This window comes from Musa acuminata, chromosome BXJ3-6 (assembly GCF_036884655.1).
Source record: "Musa acuminata AAA Group cultivar baxijiao chromosome BXJ3-6, Cavendish_Baxijiao_AAA, whole genome shotgun sequence".
NCBI classification, from domain to species: Eukaryota; Viridiplantae; Streptophyta; class Magnoliopsida; order Zingiberales; family Musaceae; genus Musa; species Musa acuminata.
In genome coordinates, this window is record NC_088354.1 from 30,761,320 (window position 1) to 30,784,152 (window position 22,833).

At 37.1% G+C, this 22,833-nt stretch overlaps 1 protein-coding gene across 1 annotated transcript in view; it reads right to left on the minus strand.

Moving 5' to 3' along the window:
• The window catches only part of LOC103988934 (1,4-alpha-glucan-branching enzyme 2-2, chloroplastic/amyloplastic), a 44,076-nt gene that overhangs the window by 10,099 nt on the left and 11,144 nt on the right, over positions 1-22,833 (minus strand). The window contains exons 5-16 of the mRNA XM_009407623.3: positions 20,705-20,747; positions 19,674-19,733; positions 19,092-19,172; positions 14,538-14,654; positions 14,258-14,341; positions 13,095-13,216; positions 4,753-4,872; positions 2,539-2,668; positions 2,345-2,455; positions 1,886-2,014; positions 1,436-1,539; positions 444-588 (exon numbers count right to left, since the gene is read on the minus strand). Coding sequence (XP_009405898.1) covers positions 444-588; positions 1,436-1,539; positions 1,886-2,014; positions 2,345-2,455; positions 2,539-2,668; positions 4,753-4,872; positions 13,095-13,216; positions 14,258-14,341; positions 14,538-14,654; positions 19,092-19,172; positions 19,674-19,733; positions 20,705-20,747 — 1,246 coding nt within the window. The remainder of the gene's footprint in view (positions 1-443; positions 589-1,435; positions 1,540-1,885; positions 2,015-2,344; positions 2,456-2,538; positions 2,669-4,752; positions 4,873-13,094; positions 13,217-14,257; positions 14,342-14,537; positions 14,655-19,091; positions 19,173-19,673; positions 19,734-20,704; positions 20,748-22,833) is intronic.

Here is a 22,833-nt window from a genome sequence, read left to right on the forward strand (position 1 = left end):
GTCACAGATTTGACTTTGATGGGACCTTAGAGAAAAGATACTGATAACTCATTTCTTTAAATTCTGCTTTCGATTCACTTTATCATTGTTTGATTTGATTGTATATGCAAAGACAAGGAGTAAAAAAGAACCCTGAATTAGGATTTTTAAATTTCTGGCTGATTTTCAGTCTTTTTGTTGGAATTTGGTTTGTTGGCACGCTGGTATGGCTTGGACCTGTATTGGTCTGAGCCTGGACCAGTAAGGGTTCAGTACCTGGTATTGAATTTCTTGGTTTGACCATTCATGTAAGTAAATTTTTGAAGTGGTGAATGTTCACTTGTTTCTAAATGCAACTTCAGTTATAGGAAAAAACATGCCAGAAAAAGAAATCCTTGCTAAGTCAGTATACAAATTCCATTACAGAAAGGATGGAATATTGATGGAGGTGATTTTATAGTAACCTTGTCCATTAACCAGAATGCAATCGTCTTATCACCAACAAGAGCTTGGTCATGGCTTTCAGCATAAGCCACACATTTCTCTAACCACCTCCTGTTAGTGAGAGTGTGAACAATATCACCCATCTTCCAGTCTTCATCCTTTAACCTGAATAAATCATTAAAGAACTCACTTTCAGTCTTCAAACACATAATTTAAGCTTATTAATAACTTAATCACAAGAAAATAAGTCTGTCATGGAGGCTGAAATTTGTCAGTTCAAGTATGAGGAAAGATGTATCTATATGAAGTTGTATGCTAAAGGCCATGACAAGAAACAGTGAAAATGATATTGGACGTTTGACTGTGGGAGCTTATTGAACCACTAAACTTCTTAAAATAGCATATTAGTATGATTGAAATTAGAGATTTGTCACTAGGTGGTGCAAGTATAGTAAATCTAAGAACAGTAAAATTAAACCAACAACAAACATAATAGCATGGAATAAAATATTCTTGCATTCTGTTGTGCATCAACATTAATTAGTCAATCTCATCGCTCAAATTTGTTTATAAAATGTACTAGAAGGTGCCTAAGTGCAAGATGTTTAATCATAACACTAAAAAAAATGCAATATGTCCACCTGAACCAGACAAATAAGTGTTATGCCTTTCATCAAGAGAAATCATACTGTTTGAATGTGTATCGTAGTCAGTGGACCATGACTAATTTTTAGTTCAAAATTCAGGTATAATAATATATTCTTCATAGTGACAACACAGTAAAATGTGCCATCTGATCTTTTATGCAGTTTTATAAATCAATTTTTTGGTTGGACAGCATAGGAAGCTACTATTAACAATCCACTATCAACTTACTAATGAGCAGCATAGGGTAATTATGGACATAATAAAAGCATAGAAATGAATCTCTCATAGTCAACAAAGAGTAAACACATGAACCTGAAATTCTCAACAACAGAAGGATTTTATATATGAATTTCCAATTACTTACTTCATAATCTCAATCCATTTATCTGGAATAGCCATATGAAGGCGATAGTCAAATCCGACACCACCATCTTGTACAGGGATGCAGAAAGTTGGCATTCCACTAACCTATTCAAGTAAACGATTTGTTATGCAATCATTATGAGATGTTAATATAAGTAAAACATGTGGATGAGAAACCATGAATAACAATGTCTGAATCATCTGAAACAAAAAACATATGATTAAGGACATCCACATAATAGCCCAATCAACATAAAAAAGTAAAAGAATAGAAGTGCCTACAATGTTTATGCCAGATTTCTAAAACTAAATCGATCTTCTTCAATATATATCTTAAACCAAAGAGATATTATGAAAATTCACTGGCGAAAGATCAATCATCTTGCACTTCCAATGACTTCTAATATTCAAAAACAAAACATGTTTCGAGGATCTTCAAAGTTCCACTTACATCTTCACCAATAGCAACAGCCTCTGGATAAAGCCCATGGATCATGTCATTTACCAGCATCAAGTAAACCATTGCATCCATATCAGTAGCATATCCAAAGTATTCATTGTAACTCCCAGTAAAACCTACCTGAAATAAACAGGGAATAAAAAAGCAACAACACAAAAGAAGAATTTTAGCAATTAATGTGAATTCTTTTACAGAGAATTCCTAGGTAATGATTTCCTGTATCAGATGGATATAGATAAACAATTTAGTTTTTAAGTCACTGTGACATTTACTAAGTTGTAAAACAATAATCTCAGAATTCTGCAGCATGGACATATGTTAAAATGCTCTAATTTTAATCATTAGCACTACTTCAGATGTTGCAGTATTACAACAAATTGAAGAAAATTAATCAGCATCGTATTCAGTTAAAAGATCAAGAAAACCATAATTCATTAAAAATCATCTAACCGCAAGTCCATGATGAGTGTACATCATTGAGGTCACACCATCAAATCTAAACCCATCAAACTTGTACTCCTCCAGCCACCATCTCGCATTGGATAATAGAAATCTTACAACCTAAATAAAGGAAGCAAGAATATTAAAGTAATCAATTTAAAGAAGCAAAATAAGTGTCGAAAATTGAGAAGTTTGTTCCATACTTCCCAACTTCCATAGTTAAAAAGGCGGGAATCCCACATCCAATGATGACCACGTGAGCCAGAATGGAAATAATGTGAATCAGTACCATCAAACTGATTCAGTCCATCAAGCACATTGTTTGACGCATGACTGGATACAAAATGAAACAAGTTAAAAGGAATGTTTGTTTCTTAAGATGAATGCATAACAAGGACAATAAAAAAATGTTATGCCATAAATTTGACGGTGGCATATACATGAATATTATAAATATAAGTACATAAAACTTGCAAATACATGCCATGCATGGTTAGAGATACATTTGTTATAGAGCATGTTAGAGATTCATTAGGTTCACCTTTTGCCCAAGTATCAGATAGTTCTTTTAGATGGATAAAATAGTTATACGAGCATGCCATGCATGGTTATGTCTCCTCAAGTATGCCATAGCAAACATATAAGTTCAAGCACCAGGAAAAATCACTTTTTCTTTCCCCCTTCCCCAAACCTCCCAAATGATCTTCGTCAACTTTTTGGTGATATATGAAAATGATTCCAGTTGAACAGAATGACCTACAAATTTCTATAATTCACTAATTGAGAATCTAGTTTCCTAGGATGGTAAGTACATCATCTCCAGTGTAGAATAATGGAGATTCTAAAATATTCTGATTTAAGTGAACAAATACATAGACTTGCAACCGTCAAATCAAAATCACCATCAAGAAATGCCTGCAAAAAAACTGCTTATTCATGACAAAACCTGCAATCATGGATTGAACTTCAAGCTAAACCAAGCCAAAAAGGGACAGACCTGTTAAGGGTGCTTATGCAATTATTTGGAACTGCAACATCTTATTGCAGTCAAATGGCTCTTCTTGTACAACTGTATACAATTTTATGATTTAGATAAAATCTGTTGAAAACACCGGTTCTTCTCAAAGAAAAGGCTATGTCAAACTCAAATTCCAAAGATAATTAGATGACCATGATACAAAATAGCAATCTATGTATTTCACTGATTATGCTATTTTCGAAATGTTACAAGTCATCACTGTCATAATTAGGGTTAAAATAACATAATAATATTGCCTAAAATTATAACTACTCCAACTTCCTCTTTTCTTTTCTTTTAAAATTAACTGAATCCTCTAATAGAAATAGGGCCTAAATAAAACCAAATAACCAATGGCCTAGCACTAAAACCAACACTCTAAAAACTATCACTGGTGCTAACAGCATATAGTATGTCATTGCAAGCGAAGAAAATAACTACGACTTGGATCTATAATAAAAATTGAAGAAAATGGAGAACCACTTGCTTTTGGAGAGCATCTATTGTAAAAATTAGCCTATTTAATGCAATGAACTCTGTAATATTGGGATTTGCACACAATATATATTCATGTTTTTACTAAGCAGGAGCCTGCAAGTCATACTACATATCAAGCTTCTTGTGGAATCAAATACTTGCATCACTAAGTATACAAGTTGCCGGATAAGGAATTTTGAAATGTCTTTAATCCTAAAATTCCATGTGGAGTTTAACAGCCTTCCATTTACTTGTACATTTAACCTTTGCCTCAACTATCTCACAGGCACATTTAACCTTCATCACCATCATTGTTGTACCACTTTAATGATATATGAAATAGGGTTTTGAATACCGATCTATACCGGTGTACCGAGATCTACTCGGTACAGTACATACCGGTATGTACCATTAGTACATTAGGGCATACCGACGGTACATCCTAAAACCTTAAAAATACATTCACCTACCATGCCAAGGCATATTAACCGGTATGCCTCGGTAACAATCGAAATTTGGGGTGATACCAATCGGTACGCCTCGGTATCGATCAAAACATTGGTACTGCTCGGTAGAGGGTGGTCCGCATACAAATATCCTCTCGGACCGATATGTATCGCCCGTACCAGACGATACACATCAAAATTGAAAACCCTGATATGAAAAATAAATTTAAGTTAATTAATAAAAATAGATGCCTTTGGATATCTTGAGCCTCTAGAAGTCCAATAGCATAAAGAAAAGTAAAACCCTTAAGGAAGTTAAGAAAACAAATGCAGAAGCACAACAACATAGAAAACTGAGATCAAATGTGATGCACAAGTGCAAGTCATAACCAAAAAAAGAACATATTGGAAGGTACCAAACAACAAGTAGCCATCTAATAATATTAATATCTTCTGTAGAAAATTTTACAGGTCACCTGTGAACAATATCCATGAGAACAAGAAGACCAAGCTCATGAGCTCTGTCAATCAAGGACTTGAGCTCATCTGGGGTTCCAAAACGACTGCTGGGAGCGAAAAAGTTTGTGACATGGTACCTGCAACATGTATTACAGTCAAGGCATGTTTTTCAGAAACTAAGGGAAGAAAAGAAAATTAGAATTAGGATATGACTACTTGAAATAATAAGTATGCCAAATTAATTTTTTGGAATAATGGGCACCAAATGTTCCAGAAAGATACTCTAGTTATTGCAAAAATTTAATGTTTGTAAGTGTTGTAACTTTTAAGGTACAAGCGATGTTAATCAATTCCAAACAAAATCTTAATAGACAGCATTAACAGGTGAACTCTTAATCAAAAGGTATGTAATTAATAAGCTGCAAATTGTCTTGGCCCCAGAACTATCTCCTAGCATATGAATAAGTCCAACTACTGTTGAATGACCATAGAGAACCAAGCTGTGCCACTCCACACTGAACTGTGCTATGTTTACAAAAGGCAAACCAGAGGTACAAGGCAAGTTCAAATTTAATTTCATTCATATAAATGTAGATAGAAATAATATATTGATTTATTATCCCTTTCAAATTAAAATTGGGCAAAACCAGATATATTTTGGCATGGCAGGGGAACACACCATCAATCACAAAATATGTATCATATTGTTACTTACAATATGATACCAATGACATGTTACTCCATCAATAATTTCACAATTGAGACCAGAAAAAGGCTTATCTCTCATGTAAATAGGGTTCAAGGTCATTCAAAACTCTAAAGCTGCAGACTTCACCATCCTGTCCCATAGTTCCCAGTAACTACATTAATATTCTTCTTCACATAAACCATTTCCATATGTCATCTACTTTGTTTCATAAATCTCCATGCAAAAAGTGCATCTCCTTTTACAGAAAAATGGCACTTGATGCCATTTGTATGCTTATCGCAAACTACATGTATTAAAGCAGAAAGAATCTTTAGATGTCTAAATAGAATATACAACACATAAGTGGCAATATTTACTTAATATTATTGAAATGACCATCTAAGATTGACATCTTATACACTCATAATGAGAGAAAAGTAAAGACAGGACCTTGTTTTAAGTATGGAATTTTTTGTCTTTTCTTCTGGTCAGGATTTTGAGTCAAAGGGATATCTATGGTTCAGCATAGGCTATGTAGTTTATTTTTTGCTCATTGTGACTGTTCGTTTGTGGTTTTACCTTGTTTTAATGAAACAAAGATTTTCCCTGAAATGATGGCCATAATTTACTCTGAACTTTTATTAATAAATAGATTTACCCTTTACAAAAATGTACAAATATATCACAAAGATTATCAACAAGGCCAAACCATAGGGGATAATATACTGTTTTATTCATGACCAGATATCAACCCATGTTAATACATCCTAAATCAGGATATTGCAACCATGGTTCACAATTTCATACCATAACGAAGTATCGAGCTCAACTCGGTATGGTACGAGCATACCAAACGGTACGCTTTGACGTGCCACTCGGTGTGTGTGTGTGTGTGTGTGTGTGTGTATATAATAAAAAAGTTTAAAAAAAAGGGCGATGTCGTCGAGGCGACGTCGCCTCATTTCTTCTCCCCGCGACGTTGCCTCAAACGAGGAGGCGACATCTCATCTGCGACATCCGACAAGGCAGGGCAGCGATGGGTCGGGATCATCGAGGGAGAGCGACCTTGGATCTTCAGGTTCTCCCTTTTCTTCTCCCTCTTCTTCCTTCTTCATCGGCTAATACTGCCCGGTAGTTGGCAATGACAGTCGAAATCGACCATTACCAACAGATTTTGGATGGTAACGGGGCGGAAACGGCTCCAATCGATGGTACTGCCCGGTAGCAAGCGGTCGGCATACCAGTATGTACCGCTCGGTATGGACGATATCATTTGAAATTAAAATCCTTGATTGCAACATTCTATACCAGTGTTGCCACAGGCGATCACCAAGACTGTATACAAGCCTTAAGGTCATAAACTATGCCGGGTTGGACTAAGGACATCTAACTATCTTGCTTGGAACACCGAGTGAATATATACAATCATACATTAATATGTATAAACACAAATATTCATGCATGCTATGAAAATATATTTGTATGCATAATACATTACATTTCTTGGTTTGAGATGTATATACTAGCATATTCTTAACTTTTCCGAGTCTATATTAATTATGCAACATGTAATATATTTTTAATATTGTTGAATTATTTATGATTTTATTCTTCAATATGAAAGGTGGATCACCTAGGATCACATAGTCCCTTTGGCATCTATGTTCTACACATTACCACACATGAGCTAGCAAGACCAAGATATATGAATCTTGGTTACAATTTATACATGCAATTAATTTGAAAATTTTAATATAACACCAAGAATAGATGCTACAAGCACAGGAATGCTAGATGTAGAAATTTACATCATTTCATTACAGGGCATCCTGCCTTAATGATTAAAAGAAATGGAACAAGTGATTATGGTTTTACTCAAATCATAGCACATCGAACACTCATCACGCTTTTGAATTTTGACAATGTCCATAAGTACTAGATTACCAAACAAATGCTTTAGCCAAAAAAGGATGGATTCGAGGAGAAGGCGAAGAAGACCTCACACTTTTCCAACTAGATAATTCCCAAGAAAAAAAGATTGAATGGAAGGGCAATCAAGGCTTCTGACACTTCCATTTATAGATTCCTATTTTAACACCATATAAACCATGGTATGCAATTTTGAATGGTACCGCCCGGTGCAGGCTTTTGAGTTTTGACAATGTCCATAAGTACTAGATTAACAAACAAATGATTTAGCCAAAAAAGGATGGATTAGAGGAGAAAGCGAAGAAGACCTCACACTTTTCAAACTAGATAATTCCCAAGAAAAAAAGATTGAATGGAAGGGCAATCAAGCCTTCTGACACTTCCATTTATAGATTCCTATTTTAACATCATATAAACCATGGTATGCAATTTCGAATGGTACCACCCGGTACAGGCAGTACGTACCGGTCCGATAGCATACCGGTATGCGGACCGCCCGCTACCGAACGGACCGTGCTACAGTGCTATAGTAAGAGGAAATCGCTCGGTAAACCCTGGTGTACCGTTCGATACGCCCTGATGTACCGTTCGGTACACCCTGGTGTACCGCTCGATATGCTGGTACCGTACCGTACCGAGCCAACCTCGAAACACCGGTACGGTACGGTATTGCATACCTTGATATAAATAAATCTGCATGTGTTATAATCCCACATACAAAAGGAGGCCCAGCAATAGAAGATACCAATACGAAGGAGGCGAAGGAGGAGATAGTGGAGGAAGAGGCATCGGTGCAAAGGGGTGGGGAGGAGAAACCTAATTAAATCTGCATGTATGTCCGTGTCTTTTGGTTTGTTCATACATTGCATAGCATGTAGAGGGACGGTCGAAGACTTAACAACCCCAATTTAATTAGGTTTGGTGGTCATTTTGGGCTTGTAAATAAAGGTTGTATCATGTGGACACTTATGAGAGATTTCGATTTGTAGTGGACCATTTGAACCCTTTGTTGTGTAACCGTTCAGAGCTTGTAAAGTCTGTTTGTAATTTGCACTGGCTATGAAGTGTTTTCTGAAATGATTGTTTGTGGATCCCGAGTGAGGTGCTTTCTTTAACCCGTTTTCTCTTTTGTAGATCCTAAAGGACCATAAGAGGTCTCAAGGAGGCTGACCTTTACGGACAGACACGTAAGGGTGTGCACGACTTAGGCAAAACCAACTAAGTCCGTGACAGATGATATCAGAGCGAGACAAGCACTCATAGAAACACTTAGCATGCAAACGTGGGGGACCTAGCGAGGCTACGTTGAAGGCAACCAGCACGCGCAATCATTTGGGGGAAAGCGGGCATGGAGATGTAGGGAAAAGGAGTCGCTCAGAGGAGCGGGCATCTGAGATTGGCATTCAAAGGAATGGCCAACCTTTCGCGCAAGTGGCACCACGAGGATAAGTAAGCTGGGAAGAATACGTAGTGCACAAAGGTTGGGATGGCTGAGTTTGAGCTACGGCTCAACGTTGGCAACCATACTTAATTGTGCTCAAGGCAAGCGAGGCGCTTGATAAAGGATGAGACCATGTAATGTGGAATGGGTTGTTCAGTGACCGAAAGAGTTGTGCAAAGCTCACAGAGGTGAGGGGAATTGCTAACTCGAAGAATTTGGTACTCATGCAAAGGCCTGTATGCGAATGATATAGAGTGTTCGTGGTCATCCCAAGGCGATCGAAACTCGGTGCCATGAAGCATTGAAACTTTCTCTTCAACATGAGAAGGATACGTCCATAGGAAGCTGAAGTGTGCAGCGAGTTCAGCATGTTGCTAGGCCTTGAGGGTACAACGGGGGCTATATTGACGTGGTGTCGCAATCTCGCAAATGCATTTGCGAGAGGCAGAATAATGCACAGTTTGTTCAGCAAGGCGGAGTAGTTGCTCCAAAACTTTCAGAGAGAATGAAACGAAGAGAGAAGTTGCTCCAACGGGACAAATATCCAGGAGGGATAAGTCCCGACTCTCCAAAGGGAAAACCATGTGCAACGGACCACACATATTGAGAAGTACCTTAAAACAATTTCACAAGGATCAACGGACCGAGCGAGTGACGAGGAGTCGTCACATGATCTCGCTTGAGACAATGCATTGGAGAATGCATTGTGAGATCAAGTGGGGGAGCGACCCAAGGCAACACAAGATGAAGGTACACTTAGAGTCGATATGGAGATCAGACTCAACGAAGGGCTAACTCGTGGAATGGTGGGCGCGAGGGCCACCATCAACTCAATGTAAAACAAGGAGCGGAACAACTTGGGTGACTTGGCAAAGTACCCAAGCCGCATGAAGGGAGCCAACATAGAAGATGGAACATGAAGCGGAGGCACAGAGCTTTCCTTGGACAGAGGTCAAGGACATGAACTCTTGCAAAGGCAAGAGCGGGATCATGTCGTTCCATAGGTCCTTCATTCTGATGGAGACGACTCATCTTGCATGGTGTCAAAGACGAATGGAGCTTCTGGGCACATGCACCTTATCTCGAAGAAGCATTTGATGGAGGAACTAAAGTGACTCAACTTGTGGAGGCGAAGTTGGGTTCAAAAGACCTTGACACGGGGCAAGAGGAAACAAGGGCGGGTACTCTTGAAGAATATGCCATAGTATTACCATTCAAATTGCCATGAAGAGAGCGGTGCACAACGGAGATTGTGCTAGTAAGGGCAGATGCCCAGAATCCAAACAATGGTGCACCAATTTCAACGAAATCGATGAACTTCAAGAGCAACTAGGCGACAGACTATCCTAGAGCAGTGCTTCATCTGGGTGTGACCCGAGAGCGAGTGGCCGCAGGTCGATCGCCAAAGGAACGAACACAATCGAAGGTGGAAGAGGCCCTACGATGTGTTGGCAGAGGCTACACATAGAGGGATCATAATCCGAGTTCATCCCACAAGTATTAGAATGCAATGGAGATATCACCAGGTGGTGACATGGTGCAGCGGATCGTTGTGGAACAGTTCATGGCAATACGGTACATACGAATTAGTCCCGTGAGGGACGACTATATCATACGAAGGTATGATCGAGAGCTACTAGGAGCTCCACTTCGATGAACAACACGATGGCAAAAAGGTTATGGATTCAAGGAGTGAAAGTCATGGTACCACAGAGGCAGATCTTCTGTGCGTGCATCGAATTTTGCATCGGATAAAAACCTTGGTCATTAGTATATGGGGGCTATGTACCACTGAGGAAAAAGTTCGAATGCAAGTACCAATGCGTCCCATGGGAGGGACTTGATCATGCAGAGGTATGATCAGAGCAGCTGGAGAGTTGGACTGCTCCAGAGCTCATATTTGCTTAAGGGAGCCCGACAAGTCAGAGGACAAGGCCGAGTAAGCGAACGTTGCTACCAAGGAAGTTAAGGATAACAATATCGGTGCGAACCCTACAACATGATGGCAGAGGCCATACATGGGAGTTGCAGCCTATCTTTCCATCGACTAAGGGGAACTGCTTAGAGAACACAAAAGTGTTGAAGCAAGGGGTCGAAAGGAGCGAGGAAGCGACAACAAGTCTAAAGGGACTTAGCTACCCAAAACCAAGCATCGGTTAGACTGGAGGTGGACTTGGAGGAGTGCCACCGAGACATATCTACCGATCATGAAGAAAGGGATACAGATGTAAAGCGACGGATAGTAGGACCATGGGCATGGCAGCGCTATGGTATCGCAGAGGCGAGAATTCTATGAAGTCATCGATCCCTTGCTCTCATGGGGGGAGAGCGCTTGGTCGTGAAAGGGGCCGAGGAGGTGGAGAATGTGGAGGCAAACTCCAAGAACCAAGATAAGACTGAAGGGCAAAGGCCAAGGAACTTCGTAAGACCGGTGTCAACGAGCTTCTCATCAAGATAGCCGAAAGTGGACTTCGGGTCATACAAGAGTGCACGACCAAGGAACGAAGTAGGCAGTACGCGGTGTTGTACCTTTGCTACTCAGTAGAGTAGGCGACAGGGTTGATAGAGAAGACAGTACAATCCCAGAGGCGACCAAAACTATTAAATACTTAATCCAAGTTGGGGTGAAAACTTCCTGCATTCCAGAAGTTCGATGGCATTGAGAAGGTGAATTACAGTAGCTAACTCAATGCAATGAGTGCAAACACTCGATGCTCCAGAAGTGTGAGCAAGGAGCGAGCGAAGGCTAGTAACCAGCTCGATACATGGAGTTCAACCCTCGAGGAGGCAAGCGAAGTCAAGTAACCTTCGCCTTCTCAACTCTTAAGAGAATGGGCGAAACCGAGTACCCCAATTCTCTTATCTATCCAGCAGATGAGCTCTGCACATGTTCAAAGACCCTTCGAAGAAACCAAATGGAAGACAATAGTTGTCAAATCTTCACCAATAGTGTTCAGTGCTACTAAAAGTAGATTATCCGTTTCATTTACCAACATAATGTCAATCGAAAGCGAAAGTGATGCGAACCTACTTGGAAGTGACAACTAAGTGAAAGAAGAGTCGATGGACAAATTTTGTGGAGGAATGACCCAAAAATTTTAAAAGTTTGCGAGACGATGCTCGTTAAAGCTCCAACAAGCATCCACCCAGTTCAAGCAGCATGAGGCATTTAAGAAACTAGCGCATAGGAAAAATAGTCTTTTACTTCATCTGAATGATCTGTAGGAACCAACAGGAATCAACACAACTCAGCCAACCACATACTAAAGTCAGAGTCATTGGTGACTTGAAACAACATGGCAGATTAAAAGTTCGATTACTCAACAACAGCAACGGAGAGCAACTGGGAGCCAAGAGGCGCATTGCAACTGGAGCAGAAGATTGAAGACTCAGTAAAGCCGAGGAGTTGCAGTGTCGGTAAAGGCTTCAACGAGGACGTCGAAGGAATAAGTAGGGGAAAATGTCACGGACAAAACTATAAACAGGGTGTTTAATGTAATGCTCATGTATGTCCGTATTTTTTGGTTTGTTCATGCTTTACACAACATGTAGAGGGACGATCGAAGGCTTAACAGCCCCAATTTAGTTGGGTTTGGTAGTCATTTTAGGCTTGTAAATAAAGGTTGTGTCATGTGGACACTTGTGGGAGATTTCAGTCTGTAGTGGACCATTTGGACCCTTGTTGTGCAACCATTCAAAACTTGTAATGTCTGTTTGTAATTTGCACTAGCTATGAAGTATTTTCTAAAATGATTGCTTGTGGATCCCGAGTGAGGCATTTTCTCTAACCCGTTTTCTCTTTTGTAAATCCTAAGGGACCATAGGAGGTTTTGGGGAGGCTGTCCTTTGCAGACGGACACGCAAGAGTGATGCACGACTTACGCAAAACCAGCTAAGTCCATGATAACGAAAAGACAAAAAGAGATGCTTTGTGCCTCATGAGCCAGGTACAACAGGTTTACTAGTCAGTGCAGCTCATACTGGATCAAACAAAGCAAAAACATCCAATCCACAACCCAATTGGTTGTTGGACCAATAAATACCAGCTCATATCAACCAGTGACGATGATATTTTAATCTATGGTCAAGTCAAAGTAATCCAATAGGATGCTAATAAACAAACAATGGACTAACAAAAGATATAATAGTTCCAAAATAATTTAGCTTATAGGCAAATGGCATTATGTCAACTTTTACAACCATTAAGACATAAAAAATATTCTTTTTTTTTTCCAAGGCAATATATGCAATCATATAAGGAACATGGAGACAGAGAAAGCAATAAGGGATTAAAATACTACCCAAAGCTTCCATAATATGAGTGCTCCTGGATGGCCATTATTTGAACAGCATTATAACCAAGCCTTTGGATTCGAGGCAGCACATCATCCCTAAAGCTAGCATATGTGTTTATCTTTGGCTCCTGCATATGACCATAATTCAGTTACTGAAGTGGAACTTTTTTCATGTTGTAACTAAAACAAAATATCAACTCAATTGGAGTATCTACCCAACAATACCAAGTATATTCTACAATCCCTTCTTACAAGGAAAGTAGCTTTGTCTAACCTCTTTAAACGAATGTCCACCATTACGACCAGAATAAAACAAATACTTGTATAATGCAGGTATAAAGTAGCATTATTGATATTCTGTATCATCTTTGGCACTCCAAAATATCAATCAATAATCTAAGTGTGATGAAACAAAAAACAAAGACAGAGCTTCCTGTAGCTACTGCGTTCTTTAGAAGCAAAAGGCAGTCAATCTAAACTGAAAAGATGCTTTAGCAATCCTTGAAAGCAAAACCTCAAATTGGACTGTATTGAATGAACCTGGGCACTTGATTCAGGGAGTATCGCATTTAGAATGTGAAAACTACCATGCTCACCATTTCAAATCCTTCTTCTCTCTCTTTTTTAACCCAAGTTATGTATTCAAACTATGTAATTTTATGAAAACTTCAACATTGAGTATGTGCAGTGATTGAAGACAAAATGGAGAGGGGAAGAGGACTCGTGCAACTCACATCATTATTTTGCAAGTCAATTTCTTGCATGAATTTTTTTTTCGTTCTCATCATTCTATAAGCTTGGGACAATTCATAAATCCTAGAGATGAGAGGTTTTGATAATAACTAGGACAAGTTGAGGTGAAGACCACTATGGGCAAGAACTTCATATTTAATAGAGACAAAATGAGATATCACTAAAAAGGTGAAGATAACTAATTATAGAAACATCATACTTACAAAAAATAACAAAGGGTATACAAATACTGAATTTGCAGATCATTATTATTTTCAGTCTAAAAAAAACGGATTCTTAGACTGTATATCATGCACTTCTATACATCAGCAAGAAGAGGCAATATGCAACTTGAAACTGCATCCTATAGGTCACTAAGGTAAATTAAAAAAACCAGTACAAAAGTCACCATTATCAATGAGAGGGTGAAATCATACCGGACTACTCATTCCAACATGTGACTCATAAATGCGCAATGATTTTGGAGCTTTTGGTTGAGCATGTTGGAAGACATACTTATCCTGTAGATGCATTTAAAATGTTTTAGGAAATAAATAGCTGCAGTGCTGCACAAAAGACCTCTATCCAACCAGAGCTCATATGGAAATATAAGCAATAAGGAAGCAATTGCACTAGTGTCACTAGAAGTAATTAAAAGAATCATACCAGTAATATTAAAATGACAATGATAAGGAATAGCAGAAATAGCATCTGTACCTCTTCAGGTGGATCATAGTATATTCCATTGTATGGTATTTCACCTGGGGCTTGTACAGAAAATTTGATCCAGGCAGGAATGGAATCTTTGATGCCGGATGGAGTATCCATGCGTATCTATCATGTATTTTTAGCATTTAATAACCAACAAGATCATTGTACTACCATTGTCCCATATATGAAGCAAAAAATTAGTATGCTACTATGCTTTGCACTTGTGCTTCACATATTTTGATAATGAACAGCTCAACATACAAACATGATTAGCATTAGCAATCACATAAAGAACGAATAAAATGCATCTCCTATAGGCATTCCAGTACTTGAAATTAAAAGGACAGCTAAGGATGCTAGTTCGAGTAGAAACAAGGAATCTCAAGCATGAACTCACATGGTCATGTTTTGTACTTCCTGAAAGACTAAAAGCTAGAGAGAAAAAAAACTTGCTTTTTCTTAATAATAGTGCTAAACTGCTAATATGGTTCACAATTAATTTTTAACAACTTTGATATCCTAGCTTAAGACCAAGTCGTGTTTAAAACTTTAATGATGAAAAGTTCGAGAACAAATCATAAATATTTCATATTGTTGATCTATTTGAGTTCAGCTACTGATTTCCAGTTTCCGATTAGCAAATGTTTTGGTGCTACAACCAGAGTGGATGGTATAAATCACAACTGAAAATTCAAAGGTAGCTGTGTAGCAGGGGAAGATTTACCGAGAAAATCAAAGAACTAATTAGTTAACTGTAATAACATTTGCACCCTGGAGATCTGTGTTTCATGCAAGGATTGTAATTTCGGTCCGTACCGATGTATCGAGCCTTGCTTGGTACGGTATGCATCAATACGGCAAACCTTGGTTTCAAGGTCTCTAAACATAATCATCTAACAAAGATTTATGGTGCACAGCAACTACAATTGTCAGTAATACCTTAAAAAGCAAGGTTAGTCATACCGAAGTATACCACTCGATATAGACGATACATACCGATCCGACAAGGGACTGGTACGAGTGGTACATTAGTACGCCCATATATACTATGTGTCAATACGCTTAGTATGGCTTGGTACAGCTCGGTACATATCGTACCGATAGCTAGTCAGTACACCGGTACAGACCAATAATGCGAACCATGTTAAAAAGTACTTTGTCAGTTTGTCCTAAGTGGGGCAAAAAAAAAATTTAACCCATGGAATTTAATCCTTCATTCTTAATACAATGAAAAACATGGCCAGGACAAAAGCTATAGGGTAAAATGACCCCCATGATGTATCATTCACATGTTTAATTATATTTCTTAGTTAAAAAAATTAAGGTGACTTTTCAAGTGGATTCCAAGTAGTTTGTTAGTCAACCTATAATTGCCAATAATTAAATCTAAGTAACAGATGTCTTTGATTAAAATGTCCCTAATGTCACGAACCTAGTTGGTTTTGCTTAAGTCGTGCAACATCTTTGCGTGTACGTCCGCAAAGGGTTAACTCCCCGAAACCTCTTATGGTCCGTTAAGGACGTACAAAAGAGAAGATCGGTTAGAGGAAGCGTTTTAACTTGGGATCCCACAAGCAGCAATTTTAGCAAATACTTTATAGACAATGCAAATTACAAACATAGATTTCGTAAGCTTTAAACAGTTCAAGGTGGTCCGCCGTGGTCAAAAATCCCCACAAGTACCCATATGACACTACTGCAAAACAAGATAATGTAACAGCCCTAAACACTACCACAAAGGCCCATCTAGCCATATGCCACCGGAGTAGCTCCTAAATGCAGTGTTGGCTGACACTCCACACCACTCTGCAAAGCTAGAAAATCTCTAAAATTGCTACCTGGATAGCCTATTTCTGGGCAATTTTGCCTTTGCATGATGATTGCACACAACCTGAGTTTACAAATCTGAAATAGCCACAAAAGCTAACAAAAATAGAGCTGTTAAACCTACTGTAAGCCCTTTACATATTGTGCAAAGCATGAACAAAACCAAAAGGCATGGACATACACGAGCATTACATCGAATACCTTATTTACAACTTTGTCCATATATTCTCCCCTACTTATTCCTTCGACATCCTCGTCGAAGCCTTTACAAACACTGTATCTCCTCGCCTTTGTTGAATCTTCAATTTTTTACTCCAATTGCAACACGCCTCTTGGCTCCCAATTGCTCTCTGCCATTGTTGTTGAGTAATTGAACTTTGATCCGCCACGCTACTTCAACTCGCCAATAACTCTAACTCTGGTGTGGGGTCGATCGTGTTGTGCTGATCTTTGTTAGTTTCTGCGGATCCTTTAGATGAAAGTAAGGACCTTCCTTTTATGTGTCAGTTTCTCAAATGTCTCGTGCCGCTTAAACTGGGTGGATGTTTATTAGAAATTTAACAAGCATTGCCTCACAGACTTTACAGTTTTTAAAGTCTTTCCTCTATAAAATTTATCATTGATTCATTTTTCACTTAGTTGTCACCTTCAAGTAGGTTTGCATCACTTCCGTTTTCGATTGATATTTTGTTGGGAAATAAAGTGGACAATCTACTCTTGGTAGAACCGATCACCATTCGTGAGAATTAAACAACTATTGTCTTCCACTAAGTTTCTTCGAAGGTCTTTGAACCTGTGCAAAGCTCCTCTACTAGATAAATAAGAGAACTATGATACTCAGTTTCGCTCATTCTCTTAAGAGTTGAGAAGGCAAAGGTTACTCGACTTCGCCAGCCTCCTCAAGGATTGTACTCCATGTATCGAGCTAGTTACTAACCTTCGTCTGCTCTTTGCTCATACTTCCAAAGCACCTGAAGTATTTGCACTTCTTACGTTGAGTTAGCTACTGCGATTTGCCTTCTCATTGCCATCGAACTTCTATAATGCAAAAAATTTTGCTTGAAAGGAGCAACATTTCATCCCGATTTAGAGCAAGTCTCTAATAGTTTTGGTCGCCTTTGCTATTGTATCATCTTCTTCATCATTTTTGCCACATATTTCTTTAAGTAGAAAAGGTGCAGCACCACGAATTGCCTACTTTGTTCCTTGGTTGAGCACTCCTGCATCAACCCGAAGTCCCCCACTATTCAAAAAGTACATAGCTTTTTGAATAATATTAAAATGTTAGTTGATTATTTAGAGTTACATATTAGTAACTGTGACATTATAAGGAGTTATTGTATTTGAAATAACACAAACAAAAATTATCTGACCTAGTACCTGGTTATCTGAATATGTCTTAAGAATTATAATGTTACAAATATTTTGTTAGTTACTTAAGATTACATACTGGAAATATTGGCATCATAAGGAGTCACTGTGCTTAAATTGCACTAGAGTTAAACAAAGATTAGTAAGACCTCGTGAGGCACCTAACTCACAACTTCCAATTGGTCAATTTATATTTTATACGCTAGTTTACATACAGCCCAAAGCTAAAGTTTTGTGGATTACATGAGCTAAGATAATAATAACACAACTACATCATAATCAAACACTATGGAAAGGAATTTTGCTTTGCATCCTTATGTTTGACATTCTTCCAAGTTGTAACAAAGGCTCACAATTTCGCATATTGGTACTACATTGGTGAGGGTTCAGACTGGTACCAGTACATACTGAGTCTAAAAAATTAGAAAACTGAAAAGGTACAAAAATTGCCTGGCACAGAGCTTGTACCACCCTAGACCAAGCAGTACCAGCCCTATAACAGGTGTATCGAGTGGTACAGGCCCTGTACCAGCCAGTATAGGTGTGGTATTAGGCATACTGCCCGGTTTACTTGGTCTTCTGTGTAGGGTATCCTGCCTGTAAACACAGCTTGTATGGAACTGTTCTAGGCGGTACTGTAAGCTTGCTTCTAACAGTTAAGATCTCCTTTAGAAACACAGGTATTTTATTCAACAACAGCATAAGAATATAACCAATAAAGCTAACATGAAAATGCAAATGCATATTGATTTTCCACTCATAATCTACAATAACATACAATGTTGGACATACAAATACCTACTGCATCGGTTGATAATGATACAAAAAGGACATGCCACTGGTCAACGCTGATAAAGATGCATGAAACAAAATGCCACCAGCCCAGGATCGAGGGACACATGAAAACAACATGCCACACATATTTGGCTGGTACTTATCATGCCAAGGCAGAGATAGACCACAACCATGGAAAGTAGCATGTAGATCTTTGTCATAGGTTTCCACATCAATCCATGGTGGCATGCAGATCATCAAGCAGTAGTATGGTTGGCATGCCATGGCTTGAGCTTGTATAGTGTTATGTGCCAGTCATGGATGAGTCACTTGTTCACAATTGACATCTTTCCACATTCTCAGCATGGTACATGAAACATGCCCGGACATGAATAATGTGGTACCAATTGTTGCAAGAAAGCAAAGAGGAGAATATAGAACATGTACTTGTAGATACATCCAAGAATCCAACCAAGATCCAAGGGAACAAACATTTACATATGATACTAGTTATTGCAAACAAGCAAAAACTATTATGAGTACTTATCACTGTATCAGTTTATAAGAGCAGCCAACTATAGAACAAACCTTTACACGTGAACCATGAGGAATAGGTGGTGAGCCATCTGCATTATTAGGTAGAAAGACCTCCCAAACGCCATACTCCTTCTGAACATGATGAATCAATAAATGTCAGCAAACAATACCTAACATATGAAGCCCATATGCGAACAAAAGCTGGACATGAATTTTGCAAGATAACACCTTAAAATAACCATGTATATGAAATATACATACAATTCAAATGATGGTTAGTGAGAAAGAACTTAAAAGCTTCATTTCTATAACTTTGAACAGAAGAGATACTAAACAAATCAGCATAAATTTTAACAGTAAGCCCTCCAGTATGGTTTAGCTAGCTTCAGTATTTCCATAACCAGTATAGATACCATGAAAAAGAACTATGTCATAAAGAAGGTGAAAAAAATTTCACTCATCGACTCTTTAAGATAAATTTTTACTGAACAAAAAATTTAGCTTTAAAGACAAAAAATTGAGCCAGAATACTGCAAAGCACATGATATAAGATTATGCAACTTTATTACTCAATTTACAAAAAAAGATATCATAATCCTGAAGTGAAATAAATTTGGTGGCAAATCACCATACCCGAGTCATTACATCTGCATTGGGGTTCCAATTGTTAAAATCTCCTATGAGGGTCGCCCACTGAAACTCAACACCGAAGGATTTAGAAAAGGTATACAGAGAATGTAACAAAAGCTAAAGTGAAGAAATTCATAATTTAGAATTGGCTGATCCATATGAAACGTGGACATAAAACATGGCATAAACAGGATACAGTACTGACATGCAAAAAAAGCAAATCTTATTAAAGTAGAAAGTAAAATACACATGACAAATAATAGATGTATATTTTTATAGAAAATTGTAATTGTACAATATTGACAATCTATGATCTAGAAGAAACAATAAGATCATTTATTTAAGTAGCCAATATTTACAAAAGCATTTGAAACACTTATAAAAGATTATAAAGTCAAAAGCCGTATTGTTTATAGATTGCCAATATTTTATGACTTGAAATCAAGTATTTGATCCAAGTGTCCAACACAGACAGTAATACAAATAAACGAGATGGCACAACTGGCCTATATTTTTGAACTACCCAACACACCAGGTAAGTGTTTGATAAGCATCAGAATCCAAGACAAACACAATGTGGACATAGAATGCATTTTAAGATAAACTCCGTTCTTTACAGTCACTCCTTAACTAAGTAATTAAGTTCTTATGTACATTACAAAAACCTCATAGTTATTACACATGTCGTGAATGGTGAAACAGAATGCTAGCAACCTGCCAAGCAAGCTCTGTTTATGCATTTTAACTGCTAAAAGTATGGTTTAGCAGAAAATTCTTAAATTTAACTGAAGAAAGCTAGCTGAACACTTTCCTAGTATAATTCAACCTAAATATAAGGACTGGCATGTTATGTTGCTCCTGCATCATGAAAAATCTTCACAAGCATCCAGTGTTAGGCATAAACATATACACCAAGCATCAAAGAGTTTAACTAACAAACCCAAGAAAGCAAGTTGTCAATTCATGATTATATCAGGGCGGCAAGGTAGCAAGGCATAAAACTAGAAGATAGATCCTTTTAAACATTTACCAACCTTTGCTCCAGGTGCCCACTCCCGATAAGTGATGCCATTGGCACTAGAAATTGAGCAAAAATGAAGAATTGAGTGATTTAACAGAAATGAGTGCAAGAAAGAAAATATTGAGTGCAACATCAAACAGCAACAAATAAGTTGAGACAGTAACTAATTTGCAAATATTAACTATTACAAACGTTAAATTTTTCTAGTTGAGAAAAAGAACATTAAAATTTGCAGTAAGTGATAGTGTGGTACCATCATTTTATAGCATCAAACTATAACAAAACATTAACATTTTCTATTTGGTAAAAGAGCAGAGTATAATAAAATTAAAACTTCATAACAAAAATCACTATACTCGACATTGGACAATAGTAATTAGTATATGAATCACAATGAGAATACCCTGGGATAATAAGTGATACACTTATGTTGTAAGATAAGGAGACAAGGGACATATACAAGCAACTGTACAAAGTTCTCAATAACTCCTAAACTTTCCTATTAGGGATTTTATGATCTTCCAGAACAGAGAGAAAAGTTGCAAAGCCATACATTATTGTGTGCATTTGTGATTGTAAAGTACAATGAAAAGTGTATGAATCACAATGTGAAGTATATGAAACACAATGAAATATATTATGTGCGTTTGTGATTGTAAAGTACATTTTATCCATTTTGTTCTTTTTTCTGTAGAGTTATTTCCTGTTAAGTCAACTTTTCGCATGTGAGCTTATTTCTCATTAAACATCAACAAAAATGAGCACAACAATAAAATAGTACAAAATGATGCATGATCTGAACTATCTCTAAACATGTGGAGACAGAAATGGATCTCAGAACCTCAAAGTTTAAGCAAGTATAGCAAGAGCCTATATTATTTATTAGATTTCTGAGACATATATATATGTATATATATGTGTATGTATACATAATATTTACATGTATGTATACATGTATATGTATATATGTATACATACATGTATATATGCATGTATATATACATATATATACATGTATGTATACATGTATATATATGTATATATATATGTATATAAATATATATATAAAGTACCCACATAGATACTAGATAGTAACAAGCATCACTTTCCATAACATCCATCTGATCCCATCAAAATTTCCCTTCTTTTTCTATTCTCTTCTTTATGAGTTACAAAACATAGATATATGAGTAAAATAGTGAATTAAATCAATACGAGTTGAGGTCCTCATGCCTCATACTCAGGCTAGGGACCAAAAATAATTCTAGTGGGTTTCATTAAAATGGCATACTGTGCTGTATCCAAGGTTTGAAAGATCGTACCGTACGAGCGTTTCGATATTTGCTCGGTATGGTATGGTACGATACAGTATACCGAACGATATATATATATATATATATATATATATATATATATATATATATAATTCAACGATGTCGCCTATCTCTTCTCCCCAGGCGGGGCGACATTGCCAAGGCGACATCGCCTCATTTTTATATATAAATTTTTAAAAAAAATATTTTTTATATATATAAAAGATTTTTTATATATAAAATATATTTATAAAAGGCAACGTTGCATCGCCTTTTTCGACGACGTCGCCAAAAATATATATATATATATATATATATATTAAAATATTTTTTTTTTCCCTTCTTCAAGCAACGTCGCCTTATATATATATATATATATATATATATATATATATATATATATATTTTTATTTTTTTTTTTTTTTATTTTTTTTTTTTTTTTTTCTTCTTCTCCGAGTGACATCGCCGGGGTGACATCCCCGAGGTCGCCATATATATATATATATATATATATATATATATATATATATATATATATATATTTTTTTTTTTTTTTTTTTTTTTTTTTTTCTCTTCTTCGAGCGACATCGCCGAGATGACATCCCCGAGGTCGCCTTATATATATATATATATATATATATATATATATATATATATATATATATATATATATATATACCATCCGATAATGGGCGGTATTATTCGAAACTGCATACTTTGGTTGTATCATCTCAATATGTAATGATCATATTCAATGATTTTTTTAGGTTTTAAGATAGAAGATGACAAACTAATAAAATAAGGGAAAAAAGAATGTCGAAATAGCCCA